Consider the following 25,814-nt stretch of genomic DNA (forward strand, 5'->3'; position numbering starts at 1 on the left):
TCCAAAGCTTCCTGCTTTTTGTGGTTCCTTCTGATCTCCCTTTTGTTCTGTTTTGTGAATTTCAACGTTTCAATTGCTATTTTAAGGGCAAGGCAATGCCATTTCTTCCCTCCTCATCCTTCCTTTTTCCCATTAAGTGAGAAAAAACCAAAGCTAATACACAGTCAAGTAAAATGCATTTCCAAATTGTGCTTAAAAATGTTATGTCATTCAATAACTTGAGTCTGGTTCATCACTGGTCCTCTGGAATCATATGTGGTCACTGACCTGATTAGATTCCTTAAGTCTTTCAAAGTTGTTTGCTTATGACCATTTTCTTCCAGGATCTATTCTCCCTAGTAAGCTCCCAGTTCCTTTTAATTGTCACTATCTATATCCCTATCCACATTCAAAACTCTGAGTGTGTATCCATTCTTCTTCATTCAATTCAGATAAAAATGAGTCTTCACTCCCCTCCACATATTTTTTTCCCCAGTGCTCAATTTATATAACATAGTTTCTGCCTTCCTCTTTCTTTTTCTAGTGTAGACTTTCTCCTCCTTTTTCTTTCCTCTGTTAAGGCCAATAAAATAGAATAAAACCACACCCAGTCCTTTTTCCCAGTGACCCAAGAAAAAAGTTTTCACCCCTCAGACTGGTGTTTGAATTTCAAAGGTTCTAATTAGCTCAGTTATTTAAATCTGTAATATTTGAAAGCTCTATTCTACTAAAGGTCAATTCTACCTCCTCCTCCACCAGCAATCCTCATAGTTATACCCAGGGGCTAAAAACAAATCTTTTCAGGGCAAATTATTTTTAATTGTAAGCCTTTATCTTTGGAGTTTTAGATGACTGCATTTCAAGATTTTCTTTGATTTTATGCAACTGCTACCAAGTCTTGCGTGATCCTGAATGCCACTCGTTGGTGCCGGAATTCTTTATTTGTGATTTTTCCTCTCTTGATTTAAGAGCTCTGGATTTTGGCTATGATATTCCTGTGGGTGGGGAGAGATCTGCTGATATTAGGAGGTAATTAAAATGTACAAGGTGATCCTTTAAAGTCCTCTTTGTGGTAGGCTGCCATTTCTGTATCCTTTAAGGCCTGAGGAAACCAAATTCATGGCAGGAAGAAGTATGTCACAGGGAGTCTTGGAACCCCATCAGAAAGCAAGAGGTAGAATGTCCTGAGACACTGCCTCATAGTATTTCAGAATATGGTCTAATAATATGGTTGTGGTCTAGGGAGTGACACTTCTTCAAATCTATCCACAAAGCAGTAAGTGGCATAGCCTGTGACACTACATCAGGGCAGGCTGAGCACTGTCATGGCATGAAGGGATGCCAGAAGCCTGGAAAGGAGGTAGATGTTCATATATTCTGGAATTTGTCTCATGGAAGGGGCCTTGTTTCTTAATCAATATCTTTCATATGTCTTATTACCTTTATTCATAAAGCTACCACCACTACAGCTATACTGGCTCACACTCTGATAATTCTCTCTTGTATTTTTGCAATCATTCTCTAATTTAGATGTCAAAACACATGGCCAGCAGGCTGGGCCCACTATACTCTCAGGAGCCCAGAACCAGATTAAAATGTAATTGTAAAATATCTAATAAAATATAGAACAGATAATTTTGATGTTATTTTCTAAGTCAACACAGGGCCCCAGGGATCCTTAAGTATGGTTTAGAGCCCCTATTCCTATTTAAATTTGACACCACACTTTTAATTGGTTTCCTTAGCCTCAACTCTCTTCCCTCTCATTCTTCATTTAGCTGCTAGTAATTTTTCCGAAGATTTGATCATGTCATCCTACTCAGTAAACTTGTGGTTCTCTATCACCTCTAAGATCAAATATCAACTCTTCTGTAAGTATTTTGAGCTCTTCACAAACTGGACTCTCTACCTTTCCATTTTTCTTATACACCCCTCCCCTCAAGACGTTCTATGGCCCAAACATACTGCTCTAATTGCTGGTTCTCAAACACCAGATCTCCATCTCAAGTCTTGTACTAGTTTTCTTTCCCTGCTCCCCAGAACTAATCTGGAATGCTTTCCTTCACCTCTACTTCTCAGCTCAAATACCAGTAGGAAACCAGGTTTGGTCTTCTCAGCTAATGCCTTCTCCTCTAAGGTTATCTTCCATCTATTCTGAATACATGTAGGATACACCTTACATGTATGTACAGAAATGTTGTGTCCTCCCTCCCCATTGGAATATAAACTCAAGCTGGGGGGGGGGGAAGGGGGAACAATTTTTACTTTTTCTTTGTATCAGCATGGCTTATTACTGTGTCTGACACATAGTAAGTTCTTAATAAATGCTTGTTAATTGACTGCCCTTCTCTTAACCACTGTAATTGTTTTGGTTTGTGATTTTGTGCTCAGCTCAGCCCCCTTTGGTCCTAAGGTATAGGCTGAATAGGCATTGTTTGGTCCCAATCTCTCTGTAATCAGGATGCTATTTTCAGTCCTGTTAAAAGGGCTTATATTAAGTCCCATCCTCGTGCTCAATCCCTGACTTTTCTTCTTCTTGTATGATCTTCAACCAGGAATTTGTTCTGTTCCTTGTTTTGCCTGATACACTCTGGTGAGATGATGGAGTAGACGTTGGTCTGAAGCCTCCTGAACAGTTCATTTAATACTTGTGTCCAGGTGATGAGTAAGCTTTGTCTTCCACTGTGACTCAGTGCTCGGAGGAATGTATGGCTTTGCCCTGTTTCCATGTACAGTGATCTATGGGTAGTGGCTCTTTTTGTTTCTGCTCTAAAAGTCCAGTAGGTCCCTAAGCAGGAAAGCATTAAACTCACAGTTGAGTTTTTCATTATCTAATTTGCTTCTGTTATGTGAATTTGCACGTTTTATATCCTACTTATCCATGGTTTCTTTCAAAGAAATGACTCAGATTATTCCCTTTTGCCCAAAGTCCATTTTTTTTGTCATTAGTGTTGCATGTTAATTTAGGATGTAAATCTGTTTTTTTTATACTAAGATATTCTAGATTCTCCTTTGATTTTTTCTTTTTAATGCATAGTAGAGTTTCATTCTGGTTAAGATTTCCCTTAGCATGTAAAAGTTTTGGTGGCAGTGATTTTTTCTGGCTGAAACACTTATTAAAGTGGCATAGTTATGTAGTTTGACTACATTTCTTGATAAATTTGAATTTTCTATCATTGGATTGTCACATTTTTACTTTGTTGTCTGGTTCCATTGTTAACTTTATGTGACTTCCTACAAAATGACATCTGGGAGTTTTTGTCATTTGTTTTTGGAGGATTATTTTAATTCCTAGATTTTTTTTCGTATCTTCCTCAATATTCTTTACTTGAAGAGCTCTCATATATTTCCAATCTTTAAAAAAAAAATCATTCAACTATGTTTCTTTCTACTTCTATATTTTTGCTTTCTAATTGTGTCATCTTTTTAAGAGAATCTAACATTTTGGAATTTCTCTGCCATTTAAACCTTCTCTTTCTTGTTAGTCATATTGATTTACACTTTTCAAGCTATAATTTTTTGTAACACTTTTATGTTTCTTTGAAGTTATTTCTTTTAACTTTTCTTCTTTACAAAACCTGCTTATTGTGTTGGCTTTTCCTGTCAGCCTTTATCAGTTCTCTGTTGGCAGGGCAGATGGCAAGATGCCGACATAGCTGGCTGGGATGGGATATGACCATGGTGTATTCTGGTGCAAGTTACAGTAGATTAGTTGAGCTTGCAGAACTCACACAATCAAGAAAGCTTAGCCCCAGTATGTAAGTTTCAAAGATAAGTATATTAACTTATCTAGGGAGTGAATTCTCCCAGGGTCTGCAAACATGATTTGTGGTGGTCCACAAATCCACGTCAGAGGATGTTGTTTCAGACATGCTAAGCAAAGAAGCACCAGGCAGATGGTAAGATAGCTAATAGTGCACATATCTAGATCCCAGCCAAAAGGGATTTGAATGTGGCTTGAATGGTTTTAAGGAGTAAACAAATAGGAATAGAGAAGGTAGATGGCAGAAGCAATCCAGAGTTGGTATTTGGAAAGAGATGAGCAGTCACATGAGGGATTGGAGACAGAGAAGAATGTGAATTTGAACTGGTTAAATTTAGAATCAAGATTTTGAGGAGTAGAAAATGAGGACAGTGTGTAAACAGGTTTAAATTAAGTGACTAATGGTTGCTGTTAGGATGGAAAGATGAAGTAGAGGGAGTGATAGACAGGAAAGAATTCCAGTGATGGACTGTGAACGTGGAATTTATGTTTGATGATGAGATCAAAGAGTAGGAACATCTTTGTGTGTAGCTGAGGGGAAGTTAAGATCCTGGAAACTGGCAGATAACAAGAAACTGGGAGAGATAACTACATGATGTAACACAAAGTTCAAAAATATTTTAGGAGGCTAGAAATGATAAGTAAAATTTTGTTATATTCACTTCAATATGGATAAATGTAAAGTTCTATACTTGCTAAAACATCAACTTCAAAAATATAATATGGTTCATGGTGTGGTCTAATAAATCAGGTGATCCTGATAAAATACACGCACACTGAAAGTTTCATTTTTTTGGTATTCCCTGTAACTAGCCCAGTGCCCGACACATAGTAGACACTTAATAAATGTTTTGTTTCTTGAGCGAGGTGATAGTTCCTAATGTACTACTATGCCTTCCTCAGACTGTATTTGGAGTAGTATGTCCAGTTCTGGGTGCCACACTCCAAAAAGGACATCATAGACAAGGTACAGTTCATTGAGAAGAGGGCACTAAGATTCAAGAGAAGACCAGAGACCATGCTATATAGAGAGTTAAAGGAAACAGACATATTTGGTACGGAGAAGTCTTCAGGTATATATGATAATTCTCTTCAAATATCTGAAGAGCTGACACATCAAAGGAAGATTAGGTTTGTTCTTAGTTGTTGAAGAAAGGAAAGGGCTGCTTCAGGAGGTCACAGCACCTTTCTCCTCAATGGATATGCTTGAGTGAAGGTTATGCTGCAAAGAAGATCCTTGGTCAAATATCTACTATATTGATGAATACAGTATTATGTAGTTACAACACTTCTTTTTCCTTTCTTTCTGTCACAGTTTCCAATTTCCAACCTCCTGGCAGATTACTTTATGTTTCTTCAAAAATTTTTATTCTTGGTTTATTTCCTTGAATCACTTTATTCTACTTCATTCTCTATGAGAGCCCATAAAAGAAAAGTGACCCCTTCATACTTCTCCTGTAAGAATCAAAGTGATCGACATATGGGGCACACATACTCATTACTCAGTAGAAAGCAAAAAAAGACAGAGCAGTGGGTAGGATACTTGGAAATTTTTCTTGTTCTCAATAATTATTCAATTGTGATCTTTATAGAGAGGTCAGGTGACTTTTCCAAGGTCACGCAGGCCTAGTGCTAATGTTTATTTATGTCAATACTGTTGCTATCTATTGCAGCTAACTGGGTCTCTCATCCTGGACTTGCATAGTTCATTTTTTGGATCTAAGTTCCTCTGGCTAATTCTCAGATTAGTAATTATCCAAATTAGGTAAACTCCCACCAAAGCTGGAATAAAAATTCTTAGTTGTTATATGGAAGGTCTTAAGTAAAAAATTACTTTTTTTTCTCCCTTGCTACTGATTCCTGCCTTGCCTTCTCATCTCAGCATCATCCTCCATTCTTCACTTGTATTGAGATTTTTAATAGGACTTTACATTATTTTCTATTAAAAATTATTTTGTCAGTACAGCCCCATGTTAGCCTGCCAAGATCTTTTTCATTGTAATAGTCTCATCTAATGTTTGAGTTTTTTCTCTTAAGCTTTTTTTTTTTTTTTTTGCAAATTTATACAACATCTGTACCTTCACCCCAGTCCTTGATAAACTTGTTGAACAAGTAACAGTCAAGGATTGTCCTGCATTAGCACACCAATGGAGACCCTCTGATAGAAACTAATCTATTAATGAAAATGATTTGGATCCCAATGTTTAACCAATCATAAACAGACTCAATACATTCTGTCATCCAGCCTACATTCCTTCAATTTACCCTTAGGCTGAGAGATCATCAGAGACCAGGCTGAAATCTATATATATGATGTCCATGGTATTTCCATGACCATTAGTCTAGGAACCATGTTAGTCTGGTATGATTTGTGCTTAGTGAAATCATGGTGACTCCAAGGGATCACTGATTTCCTCATAAACAATTCATTTTAGGGGCAGGTAGGTGGTGTAGTGAATACAGCACTGACTGGAGTCAGGAGGACCAATTCCAGCCTCAGACACTTAACATTTACTAGCCATGTGACCTCGGGCAAGTCACTTAACCCCAATTGCCCTGCCTTCCCCCCTCCCAAAAACACACACACAAAAAAAATCCATTTTATAAGCTGTTTCAGAAATTTTCTGAGGATGGATTTCAAGTTTAGGCTTCAGGCTTGAGGCTTGAATGAATAAGATGGTCATTACAAAGAATACTTTTTGTTAAAACTTAAAAAAACAGGAGGGTAACTGAAAGGATCCTTAAAAAGTCTGATACAATACTAAGGCAGATTTTATTTAAAACATGTTACTCATAAGTTGGTTAGTGTGTGAAAGGGCATCTGTGTTCCTCCTCATTATACATATTTATCTAACTTACTTTAAAACAACTATACTGTATTCTAAAATCTTTTATTTCCCAATTATACAAATTCACTTCCTACAATCAGGAATATCAAACTATAGTCTTGTTTATTAGCTTATAAACTTCTTAACCTACCTTTTAAAAAGGTGAGTCTTTTTTGAAAAGCTTTTTAAAAAAGGACGGAAAATACTTCTAGCATATTTTTCATCTTAGAGGTGAGTCTTTGATGGAAACATCTGTTGCATGAGAAGATTTATTTTGTTATGTCCCCTAACCCTCCCCACACTGCCATCTTCGTATTACTATATATAATAACTTCTGAAAATGGTGTGTGGTATGTAGCAAAACATTACTGTCTACTTTTAAATTTTTTTAGATATTAAAATACATAAATATGTACACATACATATACTATGTATTTGGATATTATGATTTTCATTGCTTACTGGCTTGTACTTACAATTTTCAAGATTAGACAAGCCACTCTAATACAGCTCTACTTAGAATACAATCATTACTTACATCTTATTAGTATCTATCACATAAAGCAAAAAATATTTCACAGAGTTTTTCTGCTAATAATTTTCTAAGTTTCAATTCTGCTTGGTATTGGTCTTGGTTGTTAAGACTAGCATTTCTTTCTATTAAGTTTGGTGATACTAGGCTAGTATGCATTTTCCAGGATTAAACAAGCTTTTTAAATGCATCTTATAAATAGCATCAGTCATATGTATTTTGCAAAACTAGCCTAGGTACCTTAAGAGTTGAACAGATAAATCTCTTTATGCCAAAAAGATACATTCTTCCCTAGATGAGAACAGATAATCAAGAGTAGATTTTAGCATTCATCTAATCAAATCACAACAGTATTTTTAAGAGTCTTCTTTTCAAGTTCTCTGTGGTGGTGGTTATATACTTTAGTCTTCTTGTTATATACTTATTATATACTTTTGTCTTTTTTGAAAAAAAGACTTTATTCATCACTTGCAACAGTTTTGTATTCATTTAACTAATTCCAGTTAATGGCAATATTGGGTCTTCATTGTGAAGGTAAAATATAAACAGCATTATCTCTGGGAACTATCTTTCTTTTTCCCCCAGATGCTATATATATACCTTATTCAGAATATATAACCCAAACTGGTCAAAGCTTGATTTTCCATATAAGAAAAAATCTCTAAGTCAAATCATGCTTACCAGAACCATGATTTGGAACCAACATATCAAAGTAAAAATTCAAATGCAATCTTATTAATCTTACTTTTCAGGTAAAAATGATTCTTTTTCAAGACAGGCTATTAGTCAAATAAAACTCTTCTGTAAAGCACAAAATAATAAGCACCTGTATCAGACTAACAAATTTATTTGTTACATTTTTAAGTTAAGAAAAGGCAAAGAGATGCAACTACATAAAGAAAAATGAATCACATTCTCACACTACTTGAACATACAGAACAGTGGCTAGCCATAATAAAATGTGGAATGGACCCCATGTTTGATGAAAAAAAAATCATTCAGTATTGAGAAACATTTTAAGCCTCTAACTTCACTGAATCCAGAACTGAACGTGCTTCTTTATATTCTTCAGATTCTTCCAACTCTTTTTCATTTTCCTAAAATGAAATTTAAAAAAAGGAGGTTTTTTCAATTCCATTAAATTCAATAAGCATTTATTAAATGTCTACTATGGGTTATCTGACACAGTCATTTGTTGTGATTCTAGTATTGATAACAACCATGAAAATCTTACAAATCAGAGGGATTTGACAACTACCAAGTATCATGTGATATCTCTAAATATGGATCAATTCAATCATGTCCCTTTCAGGATAGAGGAGATGACACTTTTTGTGGTTGGATATTCCTGCATGAATAAATTATTTTAATGAATTTTTCTGTATAGCATATCCTTACTATAATGACAATTATGACATCATCAGGAATTAAACATGGCAATATTTAAATAAACTTTCATAAAACATTTTAAAAATTTAATCATCTGGAATGTAAATTATGTTTCATATGATATAAAAGGTAAATTATTATTTTACTTACTTGCCTATTATTTCAGTTAAAATAGTATTACTTTTATCATCTGGCCAAATTTTTACAACTGTTAAGAACATTTACAGACCTGGTATAAATGTTTAACACCTATGACAAAATACTCGTGTCTTTATGTCACAGAAAAACAGATCAGTTATTGCAAATGAATGCACTCTTCTGGTTATATTGTTACTTGGGAAAGTTAATCTTCCTACTTTTCTGGATTTTTTAAATTCATTTTTTACCCTGATACTGACTTTCAAAGGATGCTTACCAATTACATGGAATGATAGCAGGTTATAAAGCATGATAGCCTGTTACATTTGTGTAAATTCTAAGCGTTTTGTTGCTGCTTTTTTTAAAAACTTAAATATAGACAAAGAAAAAATATATGGTCAAATATAAATATGTTGAAGATTATAATAGTGAATTACTAGAGGGAAGAGGAACAACGTGAAAACAAATTTGCTCCAAGTTTTCACATGTTAAAAAATGTGCAGGTAACATACTGAACTAGGACTAACTTTAACTATTTCCTAAACTTCTCTATTGTCTTACACCAGGTCTTCATTGTTTTTATCCTCTTTGAGGATACTGATGTTTTTGTTAATATGTATAATGTATGATCCTAAGACAAGATTTGTAAGTGATTTTAAAGAATCAATGTCTTAGGACACTATTCTAGCAATTAAGGGGTTAATGAGCATACCGTTATCCAAAACAGTATTTCAATATTGACAGTTTCAATAAAAACTCTCATTTTTATGCCTCTGTTTCAAAACAGTCTCTTTCTATCTGGCTGCCAATAATTCAGGTCTTTCCCCTTTACAACAGTTTTAAAGACTCTTGAAAGGTTTATATCAACAAATAATATAGAGCTGGGGAAAAATTATTTGTCAAATAATATGGTAAAATTTGAAAACTTTATCAAATTTATATTCCAGGCTCAATGCAACATGTATATTCAAGGCAAATAAAATTTATGGCCTCTATACAAGAATACATATACACATACGTATTTTTAATGAATTATAAAATAATACATAAAACGTCTCATGAAATAAAAAACAATATGGTTTAGATAATTTCTTTAAAGACTGCTTTGAAAAAATTACATAGGAAAATAACATTTCAGGAAGACAACTATGTAGCTAGTAATTAACTTTAGGTAAAGAAACAAATAAAAGATAGTGTGGCATAACAGATGGAGTTGGAGACCTAGATTCAAGTTCCATTTTTGTCATACTACTTATGTGAACCAGGTACAAGGCACTTAATCTCTCTGTGGTTCAGGTAACTCTTTTAAGATTTAAAGTTACAAAACAGTTACTGGTTTGATTTGGAAGGAGTGTGCCCAACAGAGTTTCCTATCATATATCTGGATTTAAAAAAGAAAAGCCAATACAAAAATGGAGTTAGCAGAGGGGAGATTAGAATTCATCATGGAATTTATTAATTAATTGATGGTGCAGATCTTTTGTCCTTTGTGAATATTTTAGTAATGCTTCAAATTTCCTGTGTACAGAAAACTGGAAAAGAACAAAGTAAAAATTGCTGTAGCTATTCCTAAAACCTCACAATTTATAGAACAGTTTCCCCTATGAATCAGGTTTTAATACCTGCATGTGTGGTAAAAATGCTTTTAATCTAGATCCAAATGCTATCAAGTGGGGGGGGACAGAGGGAAGATCCATTTAGTTTTAGATATTACATTGTTGATTAGAATCTGGGTCTGAAAAAAATCTGGATTCTTTTTTAAAAGTTCCATATTGATGTAAAACATCGGGGTACCTCAGATGAACAGTCTGTATCTATCCTTTATGTGTAAAATAAAATACTTAACCAGGACGTGAATGTAACCAAGCAGTTCAAAGAGTTGCTGAAATAAATGGCTAAAAAGGGTGGCACAGTGGTATATTCTGACAGCTTTCAATTCAAATTCACTTATAGATATCTAATGTTAAGTTTATACAAAAGGGACAAATATGTTTGAAAATATTACTGCAGTTGATAACTAAAACCAGACTCTATAATACACTTTTTTTTGCAATGTAATGTCATAATACAAATAAATTGAAAATTTTCAACTGATCTTCTGTAACACATATTAAGATTTGAGTCTTCGGTGTATTTGGTTGAAAAAGGCCTAAAATATAAGCTACTGTTTTACATACCAACAACTGTAGAAGATCAGAACGTGCAGCTTCTAATCTGCGTTGGCAATCTGGAATCATCATTCGAGATTCTTGCAAAATTTCTGTCTATAAACACAATACTGTTAAATGTTTTTAAAAAATTGAGGTATCTCAGAATATGCTTATTACATTCAAAACCTTTAGTAAATAAATGGACATTTTAGAGAAATGAAAAATTGTTAGTTTTTCTAATTTGAATATTCAACAAATAATATTGTATTTCAACAAAAAACTGCTTAAAATGCCTACCTTCATCAAAATGGTGTAAGAAAAACATTATTGACATTATTTACAACTTACCATAAAATTTTAAAAATTGAGTTAAATAAATGAAGCATCTTTGTATTCACCTTTTTCCATGTTAAGTGAAAATTAACAAGTAAAAGCTTTCCAAAGCATGTTAGTTTAAAAAGGCTATTTAAAAGAAACTATTTCTCCTGCTGTCACAAAGCACCTTCATCCAAAATGGGATCAGCTGGTTATATAAATATCTCCTGCATCTTTTGAGTAATAAAAACAGTGTTCAGATAATACCACATAGAGATAATTACTGCATGAAAAAAGTTATTGAGTTATTGATCACATCATGTGCACACGGCAGGAGGTTCTCCCTGAAAGACAAAGGTAAAGAAAAATGAAAAGCCAAGACCAGCAGGTTCATATTTTTGATGCTTATCATGCATAAAAAGTTATTACTTATCCTTGTGCTTCATTTTAGGAAAGAGATTATTCTCACCATGCAGTTTGAGTCAAATTACCAACCTGGCACCCCTCTGAACCTGAACACTTGGCCATTCCAACTGAAAACACCACAGAATTAAACACAAGAATACTGATTCTGGGGCATATTTTTTCTGGAATCAAAATCCATTGTTCAAAGCTGGTTGTATGAAGTGTAGTACAATGAAGCAAATCATAGCAGAGGAAAAAATAATCAAATCTATGAGTGTGAAACCAATCAATAAGTAGGACAGATACATAATTACAAGAGTGCACTTTTCTTCTGTCAAAAATTTATGTTTATTTTTAGTTTTCAACATTCCCTTCCATAAGATTTTGAGCTCCAAATTTTCTCCCCATCTCTCTCCTCCCCCTACTCCAAGATAGCATGCAAACTGACATAGGTTCTACATATACATTGATATTGAACCTATTTTCACATTAAGACTGTACTTTTCTTAAAATGGCACAGCATTCTTTATGTGGGAGGAGTTTTTTCCTTAAGTTAAATTAAGAGGAACCAATACTGTAGCCCTACTATGAGCAAAGCCCTGTTGTGCTATGTGTTAGGTAGCATTGCAAAAGCAATGTAACAAAAATAGTTTAAAACAAGCAATGATCTCTTCTTCTCCTATGGATCTTAAATATGAACTTTTTTTTTGGAGAGGGGAAGGCAAGGCAACTGGGGTTAAGTGATTTGCCCAAAGTCACACAGCTAGTAAGTGTCAAGTGTCTGAGGCTGGATTTGAATTCAAGTCCTCCTGACTCCAAGGCCGGTGCTCCACCTAGTTGGAGTTGCGGCCACCTAGTTGCCCCTGAAATGTGAACTTTTAACAAGAAGTATTTCTCTTGTGACTTGAACTGATTTAAGAAATAAATGGCCACTTATCTTCTTAGAAAAAAAGTATCTTACAACTGAAAGGCAAATAATGGAAGGATTTCAATTATACTGTACTTCAAAATATGCTTATTTTTTACAAATATTTTCATAGTTCCAGCTCCCTTTTTGCTAAGAACAAAAGATTTTTAAAATATTAAAAATCTTTCCTTGTTTAGTAGCTTCTTTTATTAGTTTTTTTTTTCCTGCAAAGTAGACTACTGAATTTACAACTCATTCAATTACATAGCAATGAACAATATAAATAAATAAAACACTGTCAAAACATAACATTGTGATTTTACCCCATTACAGCAGGGATCAGGAAGGCAGTATTCTTCAGTTCATTATCATAAAACACTGAATATCCACAATGTGTTTTCAGGTAGTCTAGTTTTTTTTTTAATAAGTAGGATATAGATCTATTAATAAATACCCCATATTTCCTTTTGTTATTAACAACTGAACATTAAACAGTTTATAGAATTAAACTAAATGAATAGAAAAAAAAAGTTTGAAAAGCATGATGCTTTAATCAAAGCAACTGTCTTCACATATGCCAAAGAACAAAATGATCAAGTAAAATTAAAAACAGAACCTCTTTTCATTACTGAGTAGTTCTCAAGGAGCAAATTTAAATTGATTGAATCAACAATCAAATGAAGAAAGAGACTAAGGTACTACTACGGCAGGCACTGAGATATATACCTAGGCATTGGGGATATAAGAACAAAGACTGAAACAACCCCTACTCACAGAGAGTTTATGTTCTAACAGAGACAACAAGCAATGTAAAAATATATACAGTATAAATTAAAAGTTAAAAGTTAAGAAACATGCATATATGCAAAGTAAGTGTAAGTTAGTTTGGAAGGGTGTTTGAGCTTTTCCTTAAAGGAAGGAAGGGACTTAATGAGACAAAGGTGAGGAAAAGCATTTCAGGCCTGGGAGATGGCCAATGCAGAGAGGCAGAAAATGTGTTGTTGCCTCTAAACAAAAAGAAAGATGGACAGTTGGATTAATGTGAGGAGGCCGGAAAGGGGAATCCTATCTGATGAGGCTGCACCTGTGGCTCTGCGCTGTTTCCAACAAGATACCCCTCCCAGGATAAGCTAATCACTTCTAATCACTCTAATGTCACCACCTCCCTCAGGTTCCTCTCCCCTCAGATTACACAGCTGGAGAGTGGAGTACCAAACTCTTCCCACTATTTTTCATAAGAGAGGGCAGAAACTGGACAGTCAAGCTCATTGCTCTTAGCATTTGCTGCTCCTTCCAGTTTCAACTCCAAAGAACAAGATGAAAACCCTCCCTCTCCCCGTTTCCTCCCCAACCCTTTCCTGTCTCCTTTTACAGGTGAGTCTCTTCCCCCTCCCTACCCCCATCAGATTATAAACTCCTTGAGGGCAGGGAATGTCTTTCTTTTTATTAACTGTATCCAAGCTGCAAGTGGCTTTAAAAGATAAACTGAGGGGTTTGCATTTTATCCTAGAGGCAATAGGAAGTCACTGCAGTAGATATAAGGAGTCACATAGCAAGATCTGTGATTACAGTAAATAGCTTTTGGCAGCAGTGCACAGCATGAACTCAAGTAGTGAAGGATGTGAAGCTGGGAGACCAACAAGAAGGCTGATAAAATAATCTAGAAGTGATGAGGGCATAAACTAAAGTGGTAGCAGAAAAGAGGTGAGATCTAAGAAATGTTGTGAAGGCAGAAATAAAAAGATTAAGTAACTGAATGAATGTATGTGCTGTGGGACAGTGAAGTGTACAGGATAATGCTGAGATCAATAATATTTTTTTTTAAAGCAATCGGGGTTAAGTAACTTGCTCAAGGTTACACAGCCAGTTGTTTCTGGGTGTGGTGCTAAGTATCTGAGTCCAGATTTGATCCCCAGGTCATCCCGACACTGGAGCCAGTGCTCTTACTCGCTGAGCCACCTGGCCGCCCCTAAGCAGTTGGGGTTAAGTAACTTGCTCAAGGTTACACGGCCAGGTGTTTCTGGGTCGGTGCTAAGTGTCTGAGCCCCGGATTCGATCTCCAGGTCTTCTCAACACTGGAGCCAGTGCTCTTACTCGCTGTGCTACCTGGCCACCCCTGAGATCAATAATAATAGAGTAAGCAAAACTGCTAGTAATTCAAGAAGGCTGAAATCTGATATAGCAACTTGGACTTCCTGAGGTCTAGTTTCACTCCAGCTCCCCAAATATCAGGCAGTATACTTCCAGCCTCAATTGGAAAAGGCACTACAACTAAAAGCTAACCCAGAGATCTGTGGGAGGATGTGATTATAGCACTGTGCCATAGTCAGTGAACAGCTATGGCCCATTCCCAGAGGCAAAACTTAACAACTCCAAGAACCACAACTTTGACATCTTGCACTTATGGCACATTATGTTTCTAGAAAATGTGCTGTAATTCTCCTATGGAGACAAAGGAATAAATGGGGGTTTCTACTGTGACCAAAGGATGATACCTAACTTTCTATGTAAATCACAATACAAACTTTAACATAACCATCATAGTTCACAGATTTCACATTATTTAAATTTCTATTACCATCTTTTGTTTTTGTATTTCCCTTATTCCCAGATACATCTCTCCACTGTCCTTTACTCACTAAGCTTTCCTCTGTAACAAAGGATTTTTTAAAAGGGAGGATAAAAAGCAATTGACACATTCTATACAATAATATAGACTGACATTCTATAAAAGAATATACCCGTAGTCCTCCCACCTCTATAAAGAAGGCAGGAATGTACATTTTGAATCTCTTCTCTGGACCAAGGTTGGTCATTATAATCATACAGAATTCAGTTTTAATATTTTGACATTTGTTCCAATTCACATTGTTGTAGTAATGATATATAGTTTTCCTGGTTTCATTCTAGAACACTTCATCTAAGATTTCCCATACTTCTCTGAATTCTTCACAATCATCAGTAATATTCTATCATATTCATCAGTGGGCGCACTTCCATTATGTCACGATCCTCTGTCACCACAGAAACACCTGTTGTCCTGAATACTCTCTTGTGTGTGGGACCTTTGAATCTTTAACCTCCTTGGTATATGCTTAACCGTGAGATCTCTTTAGTTTAGCCCTCCCCTTTTATGTTCACCACAATTGGAAATTCCTTTCCAGAATGACTGGAAACGTGGTTATTTTAACATTCTATAGTAGGATTAGTATTCAGAAAGATCAAAAGTCTAGATTAACTGAACAAAAAAACTTTATCCCAATTACAATGAAAACAATTAAAAAATTTTTTAAAGTTCTGAGTCCAAATTCTACCCTTCCTCCCCAAGACAATAAATATAACTTATAGAAGAGCAATTGTATAAAACATTTCCATTGTTAGTCATTTTGTGGAAGAAAACTTAAAAAGAAAGAGAAAAGGAAAAACAAGAAAATCCATTCTAGAAAATGCCATTTAAAATGCTCTATGTATGTGTCTTACATTTTATACAATCCTAGACCAAAGGAAGCATTTTTGTGAAACACAGAGAATAACTGTTTAGACCGAATCACAAAGATTCTTTTCTGATGCCTTTGGAGATGCTCTCTCTTGGGTTTTATCTTACCTATTCATTAGGCAAAGTATGAACATGAAATAAGATTAAAATTCACCAGATGATTACAAATTTTATTGTTTTCCATGTAAGCCAATATTGCTAAAACTGATGCTGCTAAATATAGTTTATATGTGCTTAAGGAAAATCCTCATGGATTACATGTCAGGCAGGAGAAAATCTTAAATTCCTTTCAATTTTACTGTTAATTGTATATGGAATCTTAAAAAGTTTATAGAGTCTATCTTGTAATTTTTCCTTTCAAAGTATAAAAAAACCTCAAGTATATTCCATAAAATGTGGTCTTTTAAAGATTAATTTTTAAATTTTATTTTCCAATTTAATTGAAAACTGACCAGAAATTGGCTTTTATTAAAAATGCAAAATTTAAAAGTTGTAGACTTTCCCATGCTACTTTGATGGCAAAGCATCACTATTTTTTAGCTCTATCCACTTATACCATTAGTATGGTATAAAAAATGCTGGATTTGGAGCTGGAAGACCTGGGTTCAAATCCTAAATGCACCTTAATAGCTGTGTAATTTGAGCAAGTCACTTTAACACTTCTAGGCCTCATCCTCACTTTAAAGGAGATTAGACTAAATTACCTCTAAGGTTCCTTCTATGTCTATGATCCACTGATCAAAAGTATTAATTAAGTGCTTGGAATTATGGTAGATCTGGGTTTAAACCTCTACATTAATACTTATTAGTTGTGTGACCAGAAGGAAGCCACTTAACTACTCTAAGCATATTTCCTAATATGTAAACACTGGTTAATAAATACATATAATATATATAGTAAGTTCCAATAGAGATGATCTATGATCCTAGAAATGAAATCTATACTCCTGTGAAGGTAAAGCACTATAAAATATCATTTATTATTGTTAATCACTATAGAAAAGGAATGAAGTATATTCCTATTCTTCTAGATCCTTATAACTAAAAAGACAAAAATTATGAAAATGGTGATCCTAATAAAAAAAAAATAAATGAACTGGACTAATCAAATGAAGTGTAACCCTGAGCAACTCTGCCTAAAAGTAGGAAAATAGGAGTGTTGACATAAATGGCTATTTTTCTAACCAGTAAAGGGGTTAGGTAGTCCAAAACAACTGTCACCAAAACAGGATTCTGGATAGACCTAACATCCGATATCCCTGATGTAGACTTATCTGTAAGCTTCAATCAGTAAGAATAAAGTTATTCAGGTAGTTTCATGCTGCTTCTGAAAATTCTTCTCCTCTAAAATCATATGAATAGCTGCTCATTTTTATGAACAAAGATAATAAGGCTATTTTTAACACCTTGCCAGATATTTTTTTTTTTAAAGCAATTGGGGTTAAGTAACTTGCTCAAGGTTACACGGCCAGTTATTTCTGGGTGTGGTGCTAAGTATCTGAGGTCATCCCGACACTGGTGCTCTTACTTGCTGAGCCACCTGGCTGCCCAAAACAGATTTTTTTTTTTGCTTTTTGGAGGGCAATTGGGGTTAAGTGACTTGCCCAAAGTCACACGGCTAGTAAGTGTGTCAAGTGTCTGAGGCCGAATTTGAACTCAGATCCTCCTGACTCCAGGGCTGGTACTCTATTCACTGCACCACCTAGCCACCCCCAGATAGGTCTTTTGCGTAAGTCAGTTAAAAAAGTATAAGATTTTTTTTTTACCAAGTTAACAATGAATATACAGTAACAGGCAGGTAGTTTACATACTTTGTGCCTCCTTCAATCTCCAGAAGCGACAAAGTACTATTAAACAATACTGAAGTCAACAAAACTATATATTATTAACCTATAAAATTTGTACAGAAAGAGATATTTTTTCCAGAAGTTCTTTAAGTCAAAGAGGTAAATGTAGCTTCTACTTATTACTTCTTCTAATTTTGTTGCTAACAATTTATGACAAAAGTCTATATAATATATTTAATGTATACTATAGTTTGATGGGGAAAGAGAGGGGAAGTGAAAGGAGAGGAATAAACATTTATTAAATGTCTACTATGTGTCAGACACTGTGCTTTACAAATTATTATCTTCTTTGATCCTCATAACAACACTGTGAAATAGGTGCTATTATGATCCCCATTTGAAAAACTGAGGCAGACAGATTAAATGACTTGCCCAGGGTCACACAGCTAGTAAATATCTAAGAACAAATTTGAACTCAGACCTTCCTAATTCAAGGCCCAGCACCCTCTCCACTGTGCCACCTGGCTGCATCTGTGATCTCATAAAATATGATTGTGCCCTCTTATCAATTCAGATCACAACCCATCCACATGTACCTCATCTTGTGTGAATCTTTTCTATATTCTCTTGTAGATTCTCAAGGGAGAGTATATCCAGTGTGCTGGGAGCTTCTCCTCTACATCTTTTTACAGTAGATTAGTATTAGTACAGCACTTAAACTCTGTTAATCCTTGCCTGAGATGTATGATTGATTCTCATACCTTTTCAATCATATATTTCTCATGTGATATCATTTAGACCATTTATTACACAGAAGTCACTACTACAGCCTACTTAAACTAAATATACATTAATTTCCCCACTGTGCTTTGGATCATCAGTAAATCTGTTTTCTTTCAATAGTAATAAAACTGTCACAAAGTGTCTTGGGGTAAGGTTAGGAGACTATATTTTGACTAATGCAAAATATATGTTATACGTCAATGGATTTATGATGTCAGTGATGTAGGTATTCCATTCAGATGTACAGATTTCAACCTATCCATACCTAGTGATGCACCCTGGATCACTACAGAGAATAAAAAATTATGAGTTTTCCTATTGCAGAACAAAAAAAAAATCCTGGGAGAAGAAATATTCTCCTATTTTTAAGATTCTACAATTTGTAATTAGATTTAAACACCCCTCCACTGTCACTCTTTCCAAAAATCTTATTCCCTTCTGCTTATTAATTAACATAAGCAATATCTTAACCTAAATAAATTTGTGAATCAAAGAATGTGTAGAGATGACTGATAAACTCTTAACATCATCTGTAATTTTATGCATAATTTTAAGTAACAAGTCTCCTATTACTTTCTGGAGGAAAAACTGGACCTTTCATTGGCAGAAATTGTTAGTTCGGGCAGAAACTACAGGAGTATGATTTCCTACTTCCTCACTCCAGAAAAGGCAACACCATCAGATGCCACGCCATCAGGTCCGTCCATTTACAAACTGAATACACATTCTAAGCAAGGAGGGTTTCTGAAATAGCAAAAATAATTCATGTTAGTTGCTTAGTAGGGTGGTGGAACTCTGCAAAGCTAAAATCCCTTTTAATATGAAGCTACAAGAATGAAGGAAACTAGCATTTCTAAGAATTATTAACAAAACAGTATTCCTTGAAGGTATCTAGGGATATTTCCATCAACACAGTAAAAATTTATATTTACTGCTGGGAGTTCCTTTATTTTCTCTATTTAATACCTTAAAACTCTTCTCTCCTCCATTTTTCTTTTGCTTCAGTCTGAGAAAAAGGTGTTCCTTCTCCTTGAAAGTTCATTTCCTCTACTTGTACTTTTTATATCATCTCTTCCACTAGCTTGTCCATTTGTTCATTTCCCACCATCAACTCTGGTTATAAAAAAAAAGATCAGGTTTCCCTGATCCTTAGAAAAAACTTTTCTTTGCTCATTGTCCCCAATATTATTGAATACTATATTAGAAATGCTAGCAATAGCAATAAGAAAAGAAAAAGAAACTAAAGGGAACAGAATGGGCAAGGAGACAATAAAACTATCTCTTTTTGCAGATGAAATACTTGGAAAAAAAATCCTAAAGATTCAACTAAAAAACTAGTGGAACCAATAATTTTTAGCGAAGTAGCAGAATAAAAAATAAACCCTCATAAATCATCAACATTTCAATATATCACTAACAAAACTCTGAAAGAAGAGAGAGTAAGAGATACCCCATTTACAATAACTACAGAGAATATAAATTACCTGGGAATATACTATCAAAACCAACCAGGAACTACATGAACATAATCATAAAACACTTCTGAATCTATCAATTGGCTCAAATGATAGGAGAATGCAATAAATGCTGGAGAGGATATAGAAAAAATGGGACACTAATTCACTATTGGTGGAACTGAACTGATCCAATCATTTTGGAAAACAATCTGGAATTACATCCAATGAGTTATAAAACTGTACAACCTTTGAGCCAGCAATACCACTATTACATCTGTTTCCCAAGGAGATTAGGGGAAAAGGAAAATAACCTATATGTTCTAAAATATTTATACCCCAATTGATAAATGGTCAAAGGATATGAATAAGCATTTTTCAGAGGAAGAAATTAAAGCTATCTACAGTTATATGAAAAAATGCTCTAAATCACTATTGATTAGAGAAATACAAATCAAAACAACTCTCAGGTACCACATCACACCTATCAGATTGGCTAACAGGACAAAACAGGAAAATTATAAATGCTGGAGAAGATTTAGGAAAATTGGGACACTAATGGATTGTTGGTGGAGTTGTGAACTGATCTAATCATTCTGGAGAGCAATTTGGAACTATGCCTAAATGTGCATACCCTTTGACACAGCAATACCACTTCTAGGGCTATATCCCAAAGAGATGACAAAAATGGGAAAAGGATCCACAGGTACAAAAATATTTATAGCAGCTCTTTTTGTGGTAGCAAAGAACTGGAAATTGAGGGGATGTCCATCAGTTGTGGAATGGCTGAACAAGTTGTGGTATATAAATGTAATGGAATACTACTGTGCTATAAGAAATGATGACCACCAGGTGGACTTCAGAAAAACCTGGAAAGACTTACTGATGCTGAGTAAGGTGAGCAGAACCAGGAGAACATTGTACATAGTTATAGCCACATTGTGCGATGACTAACTTTGATAGACTTAGCTCTTCTCAGCAATGCAAGGTTCTAAGACAATTCCAAAAGACTCATGATAGAAAATGCCATCCATATCCAGAGAAAGGAGTCTGAATGTAGATTGAAGCACACTATTTGCTCTCTCTCTTACTTTCATTTTGTTTTGCTTTGTTTCTTCTTTCTCATGGTTCATCCCATTAGTTCTAATTCTACTTTACAACATGACTAATGTGAAAATGTTTAAATATGAATGTATATGAAAAGCCTATATCAGATTGCATGCCATCCTGGGGAGGTGGAAGTGGAGGGAGGTGGAGAAAATTTAATACTCAAAAGCTTGTGGAAATGAATGTTGAAAACTAAAAATTTATTAATTAAAAATATTTATAGCAGCTCTCTTTGTGGTGGTAAAAAACTAGAAACTGAGGCGATGCCTATCAACTGGGGAATGGCTAAACATTAGGCATTAATGGCATAGGATAAACAATGGCATAGGATTGTGATGGAATATTATTGTGCTATAAGAAATACTGAACTGGTTGATTTTAGAAAAACTTACATGAAATAATGAAGGGTGAAGAGAGCAGAAGCAAGAGAACACTGTACACAGTAACAGCAATCTTGTTTAAGTAAAACTTTGAACTAAGTCATTTTGATTATTTTGATCATCACTTCTCACCCTGACTACTGAAATAGTTTACTAAATGTTCTCCCTGTTTCCAGCTTCTCCCCTCTTCAATCTGTCCTAATTAAACTAAAATATTTAAGGTACAGGTCTGACTATGTTATTTCCCCACTCAAAAGCCTTCAATAGCTCCCTAATGTCTTTGGATAAAATAACAATACCTTGGCCACTAATTATTAATATTTATTATTAGTAGTAGCATTTCTATATTAATAATGCATTAAGGTTATTAATATTATTCCAACCTACCTCTCCAGTACTATCTTCCCTTTACACATTCTATGTTTCTGTTGGACTGGTCTGTTTCCCAAACTTAACATTCCATCTCTGACCTCTATGTATTAGTGAAGGCTCGGAATGCATTCTTTGCTCAACTCCACCATTCAGAATCCCCATTTTTCTTTAAGCTTCCTTGATGCCCTCTTGACATTACCTTCTTAGTTATATATCTCTACTGCTATCCCCTAAGATGAGTGAAAGCTCCATGACGGTAAGGAGTGCCTTACTTCTCTTTCTGTATTCCCGGCATAATCCCTTACACATTTTAGGTGATCAATAAACATTTGTTGAATTTAAGTGAATAAATACACCATGATAGTCTATGAAGCATTTTCATACACATTATCTCAGTCTCAGTTGCAATTCAAATGGAGTCATCTTACTTGCAGAAATATACAGTTATAAGATACTTTAACATGATGTCCTTCACATCAGTTTTTGTTTGGGAAAACACTGATTAAGTTAAATACATATATGAATCAATTAGGTTTTCCTTACATTTATTCAAAACAGAATTTTACCTGCTTCTTAATGGCATAGTTTTCACCATCTTCAGCTTTCATTTTTTCAACTTTTTCTTCTTGTTGTTTTGCTTCTTTTTCATACATCGATTTCTCTTTGATCAACCTATAAATAAATATTTTCTTTAATAAATCAATTTTCTTTATCCTACAGAAAACTTGTCATGACTGGAAAGTACAATTTAGAAAACCACCACAGATTCTTAAAACACAAACCAACAGAAAACAAATTGGTTTGGGAAGGGTGGGAAGCACAGTGGTCTATTGTGGCCGTGTCTTTAATCAAGATAAGTTATTTGTAATTAAATTGTGTGTGCATTTGTCTTCAGGAATCTAGGGTTACCTCTATGCCACAAAATAAGGCAAGAGGTAATGCATTATATGAATTGAAATTAGTCACAACACTTAAAATCCTCTGCATTTTAATATATGGACTTCTTAAAAAGCCAAGTGTGCTTCTGTAAAGTTAGACACAAGTTCACAGATCCTCTGGAATTTACCCATGGATTTCGTGGTTAAGAACTTCTATATTAGATCCTAGGTAAAAAGAAAGGGTTTTTTGAGGGTACAGAAAGAGGAAAGAAATGCTGAATACAAAAGATTGATTCTTTCACATAATTTAATAAAAATGAAATGATACTATTCTGGCCACTTACAGTCCAGTGAATAATTTTCCTTATGGGAAGAAAAGGGGGGACCTACCATAGTTATAACATTTATATATGTGCCTCTGCAGTTTAAAAACAAAAGTAACTAAAGAAAAATGACTTGTGATTAATCGATTTTGCTGCTTATCAATACTAATGATACAGCAACTTTAATATCTATAAAGTTCTTTATATACATTATAAAGGATATCCTAGCACTGTCCTTTGCCCTTGGAAATTCTTGAGACTTATTAGACCCATCTGGGACCAGAGCAGATCCCAGGGATAGTCCTGGCCGAGATCTAGATCTGCTCTCTAGTCTTTCCAGTCCTTAATGTACTGTCAATGTATTGAATGGCTACATCTTGGGTAGTGTGCAAAAATATTCCACTGCAGGGCAACTACAGAAAGGAATGATGGAAATATTAAATTCAGTATGCTGCTTGAAAGGATTGCATTATTAATATTTTTTGTTTTGTTTTTTCCTTTTTGGAGGAAGGAGGGCAGGGCAATTGGGGTTAAGTGACTTGCCCAAGGTCACACGGCTAGTAAGTTTTAAGTGTCTGAGGCGACATTTGAACGCAGGTCCTCCTGACTCCAGAGCCGGTGCTCTAATCACTGCACCACCTAGCCGTCCCCATCATTAATGTTTTTAAAGGACTTGAAATATACTCATCTGGAAGCTTGATTACATAATGGAAAAATAATGTTTTGAGAGATTTGAAAGGAACTACATAAATCTGAAGTATTGCTACTGATGCCTAAATAGTTTTTTTTCATTATTACATGATCTTAGATTAGGAATATTACATGGCAGGGATTCTTGATCTGGAATCCATGAACTTGATTCTTAAAATATTTTGATCACTATATTTCAGTATAAGTAGTTTCCTTTGTAATCGTATGCATTTTATTTTATTCATTTAAAAATATTATTCTGAGATGGGGTCCATAGGCTTCACCAAAAGACAGTCAAAGATGTTTATGACATGCAAAAAAAGTTAAGAACCCCTGACACAATAGATCATAGTATTATAAATTTAGGGCTAGAAGAGGCCTTTAGAGGTCATCTAGTCCAATTTCTTCATTTTACAGATGAAGAAACTGAGGCCCACAAAGTTTGGGAAGAATGGTGAACAAGGAGTTCTGGGGCCTAAATTTGAATCCTGGCTCTGCCACTTAACTAGGGCAAGTCACTTAGGGACTTGTTTCCTTAACTATGAAATCAGAGGTGGACTGTATGACCTCTAAGGTTCTTTCTAGCTCTCACTTAATAATTCTTTAAGTCACCAGCTCAAAGCCACACAGAGCTGGCAAAGCTCACATTTTAACTCAAGTCCTCTGACTCCAAATCTAGAATGTTTTCCCACACATGGGATTTTCATACAACCTAAGAAATCAAAAGTACTTCTGTGATCCGACAGTCCAACTCCCATATTTTACAGAATAGAAAAACAAGTTATCTGTATTATGGATGTGACAAGTAATTTTTCTTATAGAGCTCTGCTTGCCTTTCCCCTCTCCTCCCTGTCTGCTACTCACAATGACTCTTGTTTCGCTCTCCCTTCCTATTTATAACTATCCTCACTCTGTCACATTTCTCCCAGGCAGTCTTATTTATCCTTTCTCCTAGCCCTTCCTCTGATAGCCTTCCCTCCTTTTCAGCTATAGTTAAGAAATACAAGATTTTCACTTACTGTGTCAAGTAGCATGTTAAGTTCTGGGTATACAAGCACAATCAAGTAAAATATTTCCTGCCTTCAAAGCACTTACATTCTGAGTGACCACAACACACAAGAGAAAACTGGAAGAGAGGGGAGGGGATATATGAAGTGGCATAGTGTAGCACTGTCAGGAAAGTAGCATGGAGGGCTGGGACCCAGGCAAAGTATAGCACTATGAGGTGGGAGGGGGGAGGAGGGAAGGGAGAGAGAAAGAGACAATGAGAGAGAGAGAGATTGATTTACAGCTTGAACAATGCTTTCTTTACTCACAACAAATCCTGTGAGACAAGTGCTGTATTACCTCTACTTTCAAGCTAAGGAAGCTGAGGCTTTAAGAGAATAAGAGCCTTTTGTATGGTCACAGCTAGTAAGCAATCTAAAATGAGATTTGAACTTACGGCTTCCTGACTCCTAGACCAGCAAGTTCTTTTTTCCAAAATATGCTAATGACACATATTAATGAATTTTTAAACATTCAAAGGTAAGAGAATAACAAAGATAATTATTTTCACTACCTAATGCTATGACTGCAATTAATATTGAGGATAAAAGGGAACTCCTAGTGATTTGATTTTCAGGCAACTTTAGCAGTAGGTTGTAAAATTTTCTCAGTGAAAGAGAAAAGTGTAATTTTGTTTGTTTTCTCTTAAAATTCATTATTTATTTTTAGCCTTTTTAGAAAACAATTTTGAGTTCTGAATTCTCTCCTCTCCAGCACCTTATCTACTGTGCCACCTAGCTGCCTCTGTGATCTCCAGTTCTTCCTCCACCCACTGAGAAGGTAAGCAATATGATATCAATTATACATGTGAAACAATGCAAAATATATTTCCATATTAGCCATTCTGCAAAAAAAAAAACAAAGAAAAATAAGAAAATTATACTTCAATTTGTACTCAGAGTTCATCAGAGCTTTCTGTGAAGGTGGAGGACATTTTTCATCATGAATATTTCAGAACTATCTTGGATTGATTGTGATATTGATCAGTGAAGTTAAGTCTTTCACAGTTAATCAACATTATACTATTGTTGTTACTGTGTACAATGATCTGGTTCTGCTCACTTCACTTTGCATAGAAGTCTTTCCAGGTT

The 25,814-nt window shown here is 34.9% G+C and overlaps 1 protein-coding gene across 1 annotated transcript in view; it reads right to left on the reverse strand.

Annotated features, from left to right (window-relative positions):
• Window positions 1-7,933: 7,933 nt before the first annotated feature.
• Window positions 7,934-25,814, reverse strand: part of TBCA (tubulin folding cofactor A) — a 101,869-nt gene continuing 83,988 nt past the window's right edge. Inside the window, exons 2-4 of the mRNA XM_069096280.1 lie at window positions 22,352-22,457; window positions 10,807-10,893; window positions 7,934-8,199 (exon numbers count right to left, since the gene is read on the reverse strand). Coding sequence (XP_068952381.1) covers window positions 8,119-8,199; window positions 10,807-10,893; window positions 22,352-22,457 — 274 coding nt within the window. The 3' untranslated portion in view covers window positions 7,934-8,118. The remainder of the gene's footprint in view (window positions 8,200-10,806; window positions 10,894-22,351; window positions 22,458-25,814) is intronic.

The sequence above is a fragment of the Petaurus breviceps genome, unplaced genomic scaffold (genome assembly GCF_028583685.1).
Source record: "Petaurus breviceps papuanus isolate PSGF00001 unplaced genomic scaffold, PetGlider_PUasm1.0 229, whole genome shotgun sequence".
Classification (NCBI taxonomy): Eukaryota; Metazoa; Chordata; class Mammalia; order Diprotodontia; family Petauridae; genus Petaurus; species Petaurus breviceps.